Source organism: Pteropus alecto, unplaced genomic scaffold (assembly GCF_000325575.1).
Source record: "Pteropus alecto unplaced genomic scaffold, ASM32557v1 scaffold14, whole genome shotgun sequence".
NCBI lineage: Eukaryota > Metazoa > Chordata > Mammalia > Chiroptera > Pteropodidae > Pteropus > Pteropus alecto.
The window spans coordinates 3522304-3539004 of NW_006436810.1; the positions used below are offsets into that span (position 1 = coordinate 3522304).

At 34.9% G+C, this 16701-nt stretch overlaps 1 protein-coding gene across 1 annotated transcript in view; it reads left to right on the top strand.

The window, feature by feature from the left end:
• LINGO2 (leucine rich repeat and Ig domain containing 2) overlaps positions 1 to 9679 on the top strand; it is a 291549-nt gene extending 281870 nt beyond the window's left edge. Inside the window, exon 2 of the mRNA XM_006913688.3 lies at positions 7513 to 9679. Within this exon, the coding sequence (XP_006913750.1) occupies positions 7548 to 9368 (1821 nt within the window). The 5' untranslated portion in view covers positions 7513 to 7547 and the 3' untranslated portion in view covers positions 9369 to 9679. The remainder of the gene's footprint in view (positions 1 to 7512) is intronic.
• Positions 9680 to 16701: the final 7022 nt, after the last annotated feature.

Sequence of the window (16701 nt, forward strand, 5' to 3'; positions counted from 1 at the left end):
AAGGAAACTACCCATGAGAGATCCCTTGATTATGGGCCCCCTAAAGCCCCCAGATATTGCCACACTAAAAGAATCAGCTTTAATATCTGCCAGTCCCAGAGAACACTTATCTAGGACAGTTCCAGTTAAACAAGAACTTTCCTGATCTCCTTTACCTCTTAATAATTTATAAAGAGATAATAGAGGGAGAAAATTAAGATGCTATTTGACTACATCTATTGAGTCCTGCTTGTTCAATTTACTAGTTGTATGACCATCTTATACCAATTTTATTGCATTAAGTTATAGTAACATCTCATTTTCATGCAGAATTAGATGTTAGAATCTAACCTTATATAGGCTTCAATCCAAATGATATTTACAAACCTTTAATAGTCTCTATCCAAGTAACTATAGAAATCAAAATGCTATCTGCAATTGTTTACAGAAATGGTGATCAGCATATGGTTAATTGAGAGGTATTTACAATGATGAGTATCTGTTTACCTACCTGCATGACCTACTGAGTAATTTTATCATTACATTTAAAATTTTCTTATAAAGCCCATTGGATGCTCTTCAAATCTGGTTTTCATGTTCACTGTTTCCATTTTTATTTTCATTTTGAATGTCCTTCAAGTCGAGCCTTAATTTTGAAAGTTTCTATTTCTTCCTTACCAAAAATAAGTAGGAAGAAAAAGATGAAAATATAATGTTTTGAAGGGTAACTGGAAATCATATAGAAAGATAAATTTTATTCTGTAGAAATACTGTTCAAATACAATGTTTCCTGCCAGGCAGGGGACATGATTTCAATCTCAAGTTCTCTTGGGTCTTTCAAAGAACTTAGGTAACCCTAGTGACTTTCAAATCTTGCTTACACTAAAATTTATATCTCTTAGTTTTCAAATGGTTTATACAACTTTCACAACCCTTCATTATCTGAGTTAGGCACAGACCAGCAATTTCTGAGTTTAGACACCTAGAAATTATAACTTCATATATATTTTGGATACTTTTATTCATTAAATCCTTTACTACCCCCCCACCTCCACTCCCACCTACCTCATCACTCAGCTCTCTCCATTTGGGAAATAGTTTTGCTGAAAAAAAAAAAAAAATCTCACATTAGCTAGTGTGAAGGTTTAAAGAGATTTTTGTGCTATCCATTTATTGTTTTGTGCCCTTGTTCAGTTGCCAGTCAGAGAACTAAATTAATCACAGAATTCCCAGGCTAAGCAATTTATCATTACGTTATCATCCATCAAAGCAGCTGTATCTCTTCTAAACTTTCTTTTTAAACAACATACAACAACCATCACCTCTTTCCTTTCTCATGTTTTTTGAAATGATGCCTATCTGAAACTCCATTCTACCAATCTATTCCTCCTCATCACTGTATCATTCATTTGAAGACTTCCTTAGGTGTTCTCCTAATCTATCCTCTGAGGAAATCCTTGTCTTTCTTCAACATACTTTTTGTCCTGCTGGATATTGCTCAACAAACCAAACCATTATCACATTAAAAAATTATAATAATGGCAGCTGTTATTTATGTGCTAGGCACCTTACAAATAGCACCTGTAATCCTCATGTTTATTCTGCTTTATTATCACAAACTAACAGAGGAGACAATGAGAATCATAGACGTTATCATCCTACTCATGTCCCACAGCTAACAAATATCAAACTCAGAATTTGAGCCAGGTATTTCTGAGTCCAAATTTTCGCAGTTTTATTCTTCCACATTGCTCCTTTAAGTCCATTTCCTGAATTTGTTTGTGTTTCTTTCACTAACAGAATGGGCTCTAAAATAAGTACCCAGTGCTCAAAAAGTATAAGTATGGAAATATCCAACTTCACATGCTACATTTAAAAAGGTACTACTAGTCATTGTGCCTGAGAGTCCCTTTGATCAGAATCAACGGAAAGTCCCTAGTCAGCTCCCTACAGGTTTTAGTTTCCTGCTTTGTTCTTAATAAAACGAAGTTCATCTTGTCAAACCTTGGTCACAGTCAGACATTATGAGAAAGCTTTGATTGTACGACTTCTGCTGACAGTGAAAGCTAAATGAAGTCAGCAGTTTGCCCTTCTAGACTAAAACTGAGAAATATTTGTGATGAGAATAATAAAGCACAACCTTTCTACACAGTTTCCAGACATCAAAAAACTATGATGAGATATGGCCCCAAATTATCTAGTTCTGCCTAGCTCAGATATAAGGAGAATGGGAAAAGTATTCCAGATCTGAAGGGAGCTTCTCTGCTGCCTGCTTACTGAGCACTTATCCATCTTTCTTTTTCTTTTCTTTTTTCTTTTTTTTTTTTTTTGTAATCCCTAACGTTATATATAAAAGAACCATAATGGCTCTGTATAAGATTTTTCATCATTAAGGGTCTTTATTTTCTCCTCTACTTTGACTGGAATGAAAATAATCAATTTCTAAGGAAAATAAATACTAGATACTATCCACCTAAGTTGAGCTCTTTTCTGGTTAAGTTGCAGCCATGATTGAATTAGATACAGTCATTTCTGTGATAGATACACTCAAAGCCAGATTAAGGGATTTAAGTAATAAATGTTCCCTAAATCATTACTGAAATAAATCAGAAATAGAATGCAAGTTATCTCCTTGTCTATAATATGTAGATTGAACAAACACGGCCAGCGAAGACTATACTCTGCAGGGGAATCTATTTTAAAAAATCTCACTCTTTACTATCAACTTAAAATAAACTGAAGTACAGAGTATGTAATAAAACTTTTATCTTGGACATAGTCATATAATTGTAATAGAAAATATATTTTCCCTGCCTTACCAAAGAAATACTAAAATGTATTTGAAAAATATTTTCAGGGAGTATAAAACCATTAATCCACCTAAGGAACCCACACTTCTTGGTCCAGTGATGGACATATTTGAGAAAACCAGGAACTCCTCATTTTGCTACTGTTCTTAAGCATGTCATCTCAGCGAATGACAGCAGATCCCATGTAGTTGACAAAAGGGTAGAAATCATCTTTGCCTCTTCCTCTACTCACAGTCGATCCATACCTAAAACATTTCTATTCTGCTTCAAAATACCTCTCGAATCTATCCATTTACCCAAGCCTACTCCTATAACCCTGATCAAGACCACTCTTCTCCTGGTTTGAATTAAAGCAACAGCTTCCTGAGTTTCTAGCTTCACATTTCACCCTCCTGCAAGTCTATTTTTCATGCCGTAGTCAGATTAATCTTCCCCGAATGTAAATCTGATTATATCACTCTTTAGCGTAAAAGATTTTAATGGCTTGTCTTTGCCCTCAGGACAAAGTGCAAACAGCTTATCACAATTTACAAATCCCTTGTAGATCATTCCCCTAATTATCTCTTTAGCCTCTATTCTCTCCATTTCTCTCCTGTTTTTGCTCCAACTATGCGGACTACTTTAATTCCCCCATCACAGAGTGTTCTCCATAATTTCCATGTCTTTGCATACACTGTTCTCTTTGCCTAGAACACACTATATCTCTCTCCACAGAGACTGGGGTCATGTGGTAAATAGAAATATACTGTTACAAGGCTACTATATATTTTACCTGAAACAATTTGATAATAACTCTAAGTAGACTGTGATAAAGATGTACACCGTAATCCCTAGAGCAACAAATAAAAAATAATGCAAATAAATATATATAGAAAATCAAAAGAGGAATTGAAATGCAATACTAAAAACCAATTGATTAAAACAGGATAAGACAAGAAAGGAACAAAAAATTTGAGCAATAGACAACAAAGAAAAATGGCATATCCAGATGTAACTATATTAGTAATTATATTTGGTTTAAATGGGCAAAGCAATCTCACAAAAAGCAAAGATTGCAGAGATCATCAGACTGATTCAAAAGCAAGATCTGGGCACATACTGTTTATAACTCTTTAACTACAAAGAGACAAACATGTTGAAAGTAAAAAAATGAAAAAAGTTATACCATGAAAACATTAAGCTTAAGAAAGCTAGAGTGACTGTATTAATCATTGAAAATGACCTGAAGTCAAAGAGTATTACTAGAGACAAAGATGGACTCTTTCTAATGGTAAAAGAAATTGAACATGTGCTTACTGTTAGAGCTTCAAAATATGAAACAAAGACCTACATCACTTAGGAAAATATAGACAAATTTACATCCATAGCTAGAGATTTTAACAGATATCTCTTGATAATCGATAGAATAGCTTTGAAAAAATTAATAAGGATTTGGAAAATCTGAACAACACAACCATATTAACCTTAATGACTTTTATAGACCATTACACTCCAAAACAGCACATACACATCTATTTCAAGTGCACACGAATAGTCATCAAGATTGATTACATGCTGGTCCATAAAACAATCTCAGTAGATTTCAAAAGACTGAAATTTTGCAGAGTATGTTCTCTGACCACAACAGAATTAAATTAGAAATAAACAATAAGACTTTAGAAAAGACCTAAATACTTAGAAATAAGGTAAGTCAAACCCAAACCATCCATGATTCAAAAAAGGAAGCACAAATTAGAAAAATGTCTTGACTAGAATAACTTTTAAAATATATATTAAAATTTGTGAAATATAGTTAAGCAATGCTTGGGGGATATTTACAGTTTTAGAAGTTTATATTAGAGAAGAAAGATCTAAAATCAATGATCTAAGGTTTTACCTTAGGAAGATAAAAAAAAATAAAAGAGCAAACTAAACCCAGATGAACCTGAACCAAACATCTATGTATATTAAATTGTTTCCTTAAGATACATTTCAAGGGGGAAAAAAAGAATCATAAGATGTACCTGCTTTTGGAGGTGGTAGATGTATTTATAGCATAGCTTGTATTGATTTTACAGATGTATACATATCTACAAATTCAAGTTGTATACATTGAATATGCATAGCTTTTTGTATGTCAATCATACCTCAATAAAATGGTTTTAAAAAATAAAAATAAAAAAATGATTCAAAGAGATAAACATGTTGCTATTTAACATGTAGATTTAAATTTAATATATTAACTTCCTGAAGGTTGTACCAGTTTGTTTCTTCCATCAGTTTCTTCTGCCCTTGTTAATTCTGGGTAAAAATAATTATTGAACTCTCAATCTGACAGGCAAAACTGATATACCCATATTGTTTCATTTGCATTTCTTTGCTTACTAGTGAAGCTGATGATCTTTTCATTTATTAGCTGCTTTTAGTTTTTATTATTTTTACCTATTTTTCTTATTGATTAGTAAGAGCTGTTTAATATTATCTTTAATCCCTTATATCAGTCTAAAATATATTCTTCAGTTTAACAATTGCCTTTGTGTGAGGGTCTGTGCTATTTATTTACACTATTATTTTTAAATGCATAAAATTGAATAAATGGTTTTCTTTTATGATTTCCAGCTTTAGCCATAGAAAATGCATTTTAACTCTATTATAAAATTTTTTAATTTTCTTCTAGTACCTTTTTTTCTTGAATTTTAATTCTTAATTCACTTGAAATTTAATTTTATTGGAACAAAGGAAATTGATGTGCAACTTTTCTCACTAAGTATCTATCCAGTTATAAGCCAATCATTTATATTTTTCTCACTGAATTAAAATGCCAGCTTTTACACATACAGACTTTTAAAATACACTTAGATATAATTCCTTATCCTTTTCCCTGACTGTATATTTTTGTGTCAGTATCATGCTGTTTCAAATTATAGTGTTACAACTTACATTTAAATATCTTGTAGGGCAAGTTTGTTTTCCTTACTATTTTTAATGTTTCAGATTATTCTCATATTTATATTCTTTCAAATAAACTTTAGGATTTTTCAGATCCAAAACTATATGTAATATATGTACTTATTGAGAAAAAAATTCTCTATATAATATCAAATCTTTCTAATAAAATACATAATATATCTCTCTTTTTGGTAAATTTTGTCTTATTCTACATATTTCTTGCTAAGTTTATTCTAAGGAATTTGATTTCTTTTCAGAGATGTGACATCATTTTTTACAATAATATTTTCTGTTTTATACATATGACAAAAAAAATTTATATTTTATAACATGTTAATTTACTTATTCTCCTATTCTAAAAATTTTCAGTTGATTTCCTTTGATTTTTAAGACAGATCTTAATTTGATCTATAAACAATAATAGTTTTACCACATCTTTTCCAATAATTATAACTTTTATGTTGCTATATAATTGATTTTGCTAGCGCTTTCTGTGTCTTTGCCTTGCTTCTATATTCTGGGAGCATTTTTTCTAGTTATTCACCATTAAGGTTGATCCTAGTTTGTTTGTTTATTTGTTCTTTTAAGGTAGATTTGTTTAGAGGCAGAATAGCTATCCATATAGACATAGAGATATATGTAAACGCCATGACTGGAGAATTGTACTCTTATTAATTGTTCTTTTACAATTCAGAAGTGAACACTGAAGTTTATCAAACACTTTGTTACCTAAAAATATTGTTTTAATCTTACCTCGCATAAAATATGGTGTTTGGGTGTGTACCCCTGGGGATCTCAGATTGAGAAGCACAGCTCAAGAGCACACCTCTTGTTAATCAGTTGAGCAGTAACTTCATGTCTGCTTAACTATATACATTTTAAAAATACTCATATCTGATCTCATTCAATACCTATTTAATTTCAGTTAACAGGTTCACTGGGTTTGAATTTGCATCCAAAAGAATGAAAGTTCATTTATTATTTAAAAACATGTTTCTTTAATATTATGATTCTTCCCATTCTTCAATATTTAACCTAAAAACTTAAAGCATTTTCATTGTCATAGCTATTTTGGTGCCTTGATTTGGCCTCATCCCTGTGTTAAACACACAGAATACAGGGAGATTTTGAGGATCTTTTTGTTTACCTCAAAAAAATTATTTCATAAATCAAAATTTCCTGAATTCTAAAAGAGGTATGCCTTCGAAGGTTTTTTTAAATACAAAAAAAAAAAAATTATATATGTAAGAAAAAAGTCTCAACCTCTTACATGAAACAGAACTGTGATTTGTCCTTTGAACCTAAGGGCCTGATGTCGAATGGAGCTTATATTAGCATCATTTTGAACACAGGATGATCTCTCAAACATTAGAGATGCAGAAACTGATTCAAACTGGATAGGTTTCATCTTAGTCACTGACCTCTACTTTTGTCATTTGAGTTCAAAATACAGCCTTTCGTGAAATGTACCCTGCTTTGCCTCACAGTCTGTGACGGACACTGCATTAGTTTCTTTAGAGCTGTCAAATACTGCAATTGTTGTAACTCTAGGAAGCTATAATTATCATCCCCATTATCACCATTTTATAGCCAAAAAAAACTCAAGTGCAGGGTGATAAAGTAACTTATCCAAAATCGTGTAGCAATAATGGCAACTCTCAGGTTTAAGTCCAGATCTGTATGATGACAAATCCAGAGTCCTTTCCATTGTACTTGCTGCCTTATTTATGTCCCTTTACTTCTCCATGACCTAACTCGATTTCTCTTCCTCCCTCTTTTGCCCCTCCTCCTGCAGGCCCTTGACCAAGGTGTAGACTAAGAGGTGGAGTCATGCTTCATACGGCCATATCATGTTGGCAGCCATTCCTGGGTCTGGCTGTGGTGTTAATCTTCATGGGGTCCACCATTGGCTGCCCTGCTCGCTGCGAGTGCTCTGCCCAGAACAAATCTGTTAGCTGCCACAGAAGGCGGTTGATCGCCATTCCAGAGGGCATTCCCATCGAGACCAAAATCTTGGACCTCAGCAAGAACAGACTGAAAGGCATCAACCCTGAAGAATTCATATCATATCCTCTACTAGAGGAGATAGACTTGAGTGACAACATCATTGCCAATGTGGAACCAGGAGCATTTAACAACCTCTTTAACCTGCGTTCCCTCCGCCTAAAAGGCAATCGCCTAAAGTTGGTCCCTTTAGGGGTATTCACGGGGCTGTCCAACCTCACCAAGCTTGACATTAGTGAGAATAAGATTGTCATCTTACTGGACTACATGTTCCAGGATTTGCATAACCTGAAGTCTCTAGAAGTGGGGGACAATGACTTGGTTTATATATCACACAGGGCCTTCAGTGGGCTGCTTAGCTTGGAGCAGCTCACCCTGGAGAAATGCAACCTAACAGCAGTACCAACAGAAGCCCTCTCCCACCTCCGCAGCCTCATCAGCCTGCATCTGAAGCATCTCAATATCAACAGTATGCCCGTGTATGCCTTTAAAAGATTGTTCCACCTGAAACATCTAGAGATTGACTATTGGCCTTTACTGGATATGATCCCTGCCAATAGCCTCTATGGTCTCAACCTCACATCTCTCTCGATCACCAATACCAACCTGTCCACTGTACCCTTTCTTGCCTTTAAACATCTGGTATATCTGACCCACCTTAACCTCTCCTACAATCCCATCAGCACTATTGAAGCAGGGATGTTCTCTGACCTGATCCGCCTTCAGGAGCTTCATATAGTGGGGGCCCAGCTCCGTACCATTGAGCCTCACTCCTTCCAAGGGCTCCGCTTCCTTCGTGTGCTCAATGTGTCTCAGAACCTACTAGAAACTTTGGAAGAGAACGTCTTCTCCTCCCCTAGGGCTTTGGAGGTCCTGAGCATTAATAACAATCCACTGGCCTGTGACTGCCGTCTCCTTTGGATCCTGCAGCGGCATCCCACTCTGCAATTTGGCGGCCAGCAGCCCATGTGTGCTGGCCCAGATACTATTCGTGAGAGGTCATTCAAGGATTTCCATAGCACTGCCCTTTCTTTTTACTTTACCTGCAAAAAACCCAAAATCCGTGAAAAGAAGTTGCAGCATCTGTTAGTGGATGAAGGGCAGACGGTCCAGCTAGAATGCAGTGCTGACGGTGACCCTCAGCCTGTGATTTCCTGGGTGACACCTCGGAGGCGTTTTATCACCACCAAGTCCAACGGAAGAGCCACTGTGTTGGGCGATGGCACCCTGGAAATCCGCTTTGCCCAAGATCAAGACAGCGGGATGTACGTTTGCATTGCTAGCAATGCTGCTGGGAATGACACCTTCACAGCCTCCTTAACTGTGAAAGGATTCACTTCAGACCGCTTCCTTTATGCGAACAGGACCCCTATGTACATGACCGACTCCAATGACACCATTTCTAATGGCACCAATGCCAATACATTTTCTCTGGACCTTAAAACAATATTGGTGTCTACAGCCATGGGCTGTTTCACATTCCTAGGAGTGGTTTTATTTTGTTTTCTCCTCCTTTTTGTGTGGAGCAGAGGGAAAGGCAAGCACAAAAACAGCATTGACCTTGAGTATGTGCCCAGAAAAAACAATGGTGCTGTTGTGGAAGGGGAGGTGGCTGGACCCAGGAGGTTCAACATGAAAATGATTTGAGGGTCTACCACTTACACGATCATTTCTGTGTCACTGTCGGTATCCAGTAGGACAGCCTGGCACAGCAAATTACTAGGTTAAAAAGGCAGCTTAGTGTAGCTGCTCCTGTGTCAAAGCAAGGTCCATGGAAGCAGGAGGACTTCGTATGGAGACTCTCCATCTAAAGGCAGGCAGGCATGTGTCAAAGCCCTTCACACAGTGGGATTCTAATTGTTTGCATTGCAAATATTGGCATTCTGGGGATCTCAGTAATGAACCTGAACCTTTGGCTCATGCTCATGGACAGTTATTCAACATTTTCTACCACTGCAGAAACAAAAGAAAAAAGTTAAAAGGAACAACCTACAATGTAGGATTTACTTGTTAAAAAGACACATTTGTCTAAAACATACTCTACAGAAAAATTTGTATCTATAATTATCATTTGTTAAATCCTTGCATCATATCAGATTGTTGGTTCAACACAACAAGGAAATCAATATATTCTTTACTCTTTTTTGAAACATATATGCTGTATATGTTTTAAAGCAATATGAATGAGAGGTTGTGCTTTTAGTTACTCACCATCATAAATCCAAGTGTGATTTCGCCTTCCTTTACATACAAATAACCCTGACTAGATCCCCGGAGTTGTGGGCAGAGATATGTTGAAAGACGCATTTATCTGATGTAGGATGCCAAGAAACAGGACCCAAGGCAAAACTGCTCAACTCTGTTAACTTCTGTTACTATAAATAAAGGCATGTGCCTAGTTTTGATACAGAATGGAATATTTTTTATACTTGTGATATCACATTGGACCAGTTTACTGTAACAAAGCCCTTGGTTTCTCCAGAAGGTGGTACGCCACTATCTGTAAAATGCAAGGTAGGTGTTAAGAATGAAAATGATCCATTTTACAACAACTTGATTTTACTTTCATCAGTTGGTACTCGTGGGTTAACAGAAAATGGTAGAGGATATAATTGTTACATATAGTCATAGGGTAATATTCACCTCATAGCTAAGATCAGGAATTCAGATGTTCAAAAGCGCTCTGGGTAAGTTCTTCTCAGATGCCAACAAAAACCAGGGTGATCCATGCCTAACACAATATTAGTGCAACTAAGAATCTGTTTAAAACATGATAGCTGCCTGTAGGCTGGATTGCTGCCGAAGGAAATGTCTAGCTACTCTGATGTTGTCCATTCAGATACTGTACACAGAGCATTACCTTGAATTCACAGCAACTTCAGGGTTTCGCTCTGCTTCCTTACCAAGCAGATAATTGGCTTTTATTTGGAAAATTATTCTGCATAGACCAAGAGGAATCTGTCTTATTTTTAAAGAGGTGAGGAGAAACAAGGTGGGTTAAAAAACACTTACCAATTTATTTTCTCTAATGAGAAAAAAACTAAGATAATACCCCTAAATTTTGTTAAACTGTGCTGACACTTTTACTCCTCTAATCCAAGGATATTTGCCCAATTTGATTTGTATTAATGATCGTTACTCAAAGTTAAAACATTATAGTTTAAAAGGGTGGCGGGGTGGGCATGCCATTGCCACCAGTGATCTAGTTCAAATGAGAAATGAGACATGATTCCATTTGGCTAAATTTTGAATGAATGGTTTCCAAAGCATATACATTCGTATGATATGAAAAAAGCATTGAATATAGACTATATTCATGAAATGTGATCTGTTTAATCAGTATAGAACAGATAGGAAATTTCTATACTTTGCACATTTTGAGAGGGACCTGAAAATGAGCCCCCTTTCACATAGCATGTAAGCTGGGCTAGAAGGAGTTTGTTTCTTGACACATCAGATTAGAAGTTTGACTTTCAAAAAGTTAGCATTTGTTTTAATATTTAAAATTTTGAGCGACTTCAATAAAATTAAATTGCCCCAATAAAAAAGTGACAAGTCCAGAAATTGTTCTGCCAATTAGATAGCAGCATGGTTAAACCTATTTCTCCATTAACAAATGGTAGAAAATGAAATGAGGAAAATTGAAGAATTGCCTATTTGGGTCATCTTTCAATTGACTTTCCTGATGTATATCACACATCTTTTAGAAATTCATTTCCCATTTGTGGCAATTACTTTATATCTAACAATACAAATCAAGATGTGCTGTAAATTCTATCAAAATTCCAACTTGTGTGTAAAAGGAATGAGTTTCAAATTAAAACAAAAAAAAAAAAAGTGAAAAAATAGTCTTCCAAAAGTTAATAGAAAATACTTTATCTTAATTTTGCAACATCATATGGAGTAAGTACTTAACTAATTCTCCAACAACAAAAAAGAAACATTGAGCAATTGATAAAAGGGTTTTGTAATTTAACTGCTATTTTCTGTCAAAATAAAATCGACCAAAAATAGCTTAGTCAAATGAAATTGGAAATAGTTAATCCACCATGAAAAGATTTAGTTTTAAAAAATTTAGTTGTTATCCCATTGGAAGAAGAGAGATTACACTCTCTCAGGGATGTCCATACTCTGATACATGGGAAAAGTTATTTAATATATTAATAAGCAATCTTCCAAAAAAAAGTCCTGTAGACTAATAAATTAGAAAAATGCTGCATTCTGTAACCACCTTCTGGAAGTTCAAAATCTATGAGCCAAATAAATCCTCTGAAAAGTCCTATAAACAAGAATTCTGTTTAATTTGTTTGCCTTGGGGGTTCTCCAGCCTATTTGAGCATGACGCACTTCTTTTCATGTTGTAAATGTTAACATTTTGAAAAATGAATTCTGTGCAACCCATTCTGATCAATGGACTAAAGTACTCTTCTGAAGTATTCTTAAATCCAGTATTTCTAATAAAACTAAAATTACGTATTTGAATTGGGCTCCCATCAATTACAAAAAACATACCCCCATATGAATGATCTGATCATAAAAATATATTGGCCAATATTTCTAGGAGAATCACCTACTTTCTTCCCGAAGCATCATAGTAATGGATTTATAGGTAATTGGCCACTTAATTTTCTACTTTCTCGCTATTGGTGTAAATCTTGAGTTCCTTTATGTATCTGCAATGTAGGTTCTAATCTTGGGTTCCATTGACTCTGGGACTCTAGTATACAGTTTCATGGCTTCAGATTATTTCTTCATTAGATCAAACTAGACCATGATGGAGATTAACATCTCAGACAAGCACATGGGCCAAATTTTCCCTTTAGTACTAATCTCTGAGTCATCATCTTAGAGAATTTGTTTCTAAGAAGAAATACAGTCTTTTAGCTCAGCATTTAGTTCTGAGTTGACCAGTTCTCTATCCGTGTATATTGAGCATTTTCAGAAAAGTATTTTCTCTAGATATTCAATCTCTAGAAGGAAAAATTCCCTGACTACAGCCCTAATGGTCTGAGACCACTGATCCATGTCCTCAAATGTCTGAAATACACATTACAGAATATGGTAACTCACCAAACAATTTAGCCTGATGTGTTCCTGGCAAAGGAATTTGGTTTTTTCCAAATTCTCAAGTTACATTCTTTAACCTCTTTCATTTTTACTGTATTTATAATTAGGAGCTTTCAAAATTTCTCAAATGTAAACCAAGTATTGATTGCCAAGAATTGTACTTTTTCGTTCCTGAGGACATTTGTTAGAACTCTGGTTTTGCTCAAACTCCTCAAATTTTGCTTATCACCAACTCCCCAGTAGTATAAAAACATTCAGAGTTTGCTCTTCAGTGTTTAAAATAGATTCCTTCCTCACTATTCTGTCAAATATTCTGTTCTGTTCTCAGAGAAGCTCAGGATTACAACCTTCTATGACTTAAAAAAAAAAAAAAAAGGATTATTTAAATCTCACCTGCACTGAAGCCTGACTTTTGTCATTTTCTATGACTCAAGTAGAAACAAATACATTTATATATCAGAAGGTACAAAAGAGAGGATGTGATTTTGGAGAAGAAATTTGAATAGAACCCAGTGTAAATTAACTTACCCATCGAGGGTCTCCCTTCATCTCTATGCCAAGACATTTGTTTTAACTTTAGGGACTGTGCTCAGAAGCTGTTCGACAACACAGAATATGTCTTGAGGCTTTCTAAGAAAGAAAAAAAATACATCATTTTCAGCTTAGAAGGTTAAGACATACCAACAGTTTAATGAAAGGTTGGATGGAGGATGAACCTTAGATCCATTTCAATCCTATTTCCTTTATTACTAATTTTTATAATTACCTACTAACTAAAGAAAAATTGGAGATTATGCTCTTAACTTTCATGGGTGTCTTTTTATACCTATCCCCTATGTCCTAGTCACCTTTATATAGTTTACATGAGCTATTCCAACTGGATTTTATGGCATGTGAACCTAGTAACAAAATCTTTGGGGCCAAAGCCATTCATTCTACTCAGTAATTTGGTAAATATCATCTTTATTACTGGGATTAAGGTCTTTGAAACTCCCCATTAGACATCATGTGCCTGGTTATTTCCATTGACTTTCCAACATTTTGCCTTAGAAGCTCCACCCTTCCTGATAAAATCTGTTATATTTTCTAATTGAGGAGTTTGGGAGTTATTCTGCCTTTATGAGTGGAAAGCCTTGAGGAATGAAATATCTGACTTGTTGATTTTAGAAGCACATGTTTGATTAGGCAACAGAGGGCACTTCTTGGTTCTGTGACAAACACGACATGAATCTCTCAGCTACTCCTCCCTTAACACCTTCAAAAGCCATTCCCAAGAGAGCCTTCTTATTCTTACTCCAGCAAAAGTACAACAGGGAAAGAACAGCTTTACAACATAAATACACAAGATCAAAATGATAATTGATCTGTTATATTTAGCTAAGTTACCTAACAAAAACTAGGTCTAAGGGCCATAAGTCTAGTCTTGTAAAGGATAGCCATGTAAACTATACTTTAACAATTAATGACAGATTTTCAAATGTGAAGTTGGTTTATCTGTTTTGGAAACAATAAATGTAGCTGCACATTTTCTCAAAAAAAAAAAGAAAAGTTAGCAAATGGAAACTGCTTATCTGATGTGAGTTTCTCAACAGATTTCCCAGTATAACATATTTGCAGGAAGGAAAAAAAAGACACAATTAAAAAGTTTACTTTTCTAAAACAGGCCTGGAACTGATGTTCCTCTTTCAAAATCTGATCAAACCAAGCTTGCATGTGCCCCAGACTGCTTTTCTCCAGTTTGCCAAGGTCTTTCATACCTCTTTTCCTTCAGCCACCCCCATTTCCCTGGGGAACATCCTGAGGAGGAGGAAGAAAAGAACAGAGACCACTAACTCCCCTGAGACAGTCCACAGAGAGTGGAAAACTTACGTATTCGTCCACATTCCTGCCCCCTTTCCTGATACAATTGAAATGATCCCTCATTCTCCAGCTCTGCCTTACTCACCACTGTCACCTTCCAGCTGCTGCCATACCTAGTCAATGAATACTCTCTCCAAGGATAAGCCTTTCATTAGTACTCAAATTCTTGGGTAACTGTTAAACTAGAAATTGCTTTTTTCAAAAATCCCTCCAGCCTATCTCACATAACACTTTAAAAGTTAAGACTTACTATTCACATGATCACAAACTGACAGCAATCTGCAGGTTGAGTGATTCTGATTTTTTTCCTCTCTTCCAGAAGCAGGTGGGTTGATATAATGCCAGCCTTAAATAGAAGCATTATTTATAGCCTTAGCAGGATGAGAAAAGAGCTGGCATAATCAAGAGAGTCCTGCATATTTTAAGGACGGCTTTACTTTTAATATGCAAAATAGCCATTAGAAGACAACAAAAATGCAAATTTATATTCTACTAAATTGGTTAACGATAATAATTCCAATAAAGTTCAAAAGATAACTTTCCATATTGAAAATAAGTCAAAGATTTTGTACCTATTCTACAAGAGACAAAAAAAAAAAAAAAAGAAACTTGGTTGTCGTGTTAACTTTCTTCATTTTATTGCACACCTATTCTAAATTGTTTTAATATCTTTAATCTCCATTTCAACATAATCATTATAATCTACAATACCATGTAATTAACAAATAGTGATTAAACAGGAGATTGATTCAGACTTGCAAAAAAATTCTCCCAATCTTTACAACGTGTGTCTAGCAACACACTATGTGATAGAAGGAAAAAGGAACTGAGTTGTGAACAAACTTTGTTTAGAGACTATTTGTAAGAAAACATGCTCTTTTCCTCCATAGTTATAAAATCAAGAGTATCACACACAAATGGGTTGCTTGAAACCCAAGTCACTTGTCTTCTTTCGTTTTCCATTTGGTGTGGAATGCCCCCAAATCATAATTAACTAAAAAGCTATTGTTTATATATACATATATAAATATGTGGGGGAGGGTGGTTTGATTTTTTTTTAAGTGTTTAAAATGTAACTGTTTTAAACATTGATAAGCTTGAGCAAGAGGGGAAAAAAGAAACAGAATATGTGTCTGTGTTCTTCTTTAATGTCTTTTATCAAACCTTATTCTGGGAACATCCTATGATTGAATGTTACTAAACCAACAAACTACAATACTTTTTTTTAAATGCCTGTTAGCTTGTTTTTGTTCTCAAAAAATTAGTGCTAATGACAAAAGTATATTGATTTAGGTTTGTGTCTCATTGACTATCTGATTTATTGTTGTGGGCATGTTTTTTTAACATGTAAAAATAATTTATGTTATTAATATGTAAAATAAGAGAACATGTTTTCTTTACTGATGTAAAGGGCTTAAGCGTCTGACATCTCAGTTAAATCCATTGAGGTATTATTAAGAAATGAAACATAATAAAAGACAATTGGAGTCATATATTAGAAAATAATTCCTTATTGAGAGAGATAGGTTATATGAGCCTTACAGGGAACATGAGGTTGTTTAAATATCTTTAGCACTGTTATTAGATCAAATAATAAACAAATAATCTTTAGTAAGAGAAGCAGCAGGTACAGTGGGATCTGATTCTAATGTGTGGTGGGTGGAGACCATTCAGAGAGGGATCAGAGGCCAGGCTATTAGCTTCCTCCTAGGCAAAATTACCAAGGGGCCACGGTTTGACCTGTGGGATATCGCAATCTGGGTAATATCAACCACACTATAAAGACATGCCACTTTAGTGAAGACAAAACCTGTATTTGCAAAATTATCTCAAATGTATTTGACTTGGTTAATGAACAAGTAATGGTCATAACTTAAGGCATGAAATATATTTGAGCAAGAACTGAAGAGTTCAGCAAGTCATACATACAACATCACCTAGTTTTTCACTCAGCCAATTATCAATGATTCAAGATATCATGAAAGATAGGAAGACAAAAAAAAAAGAGAGAGAAATCTTTCATCTTTAGGCAAATTAGTAACAAGAGAAAGAG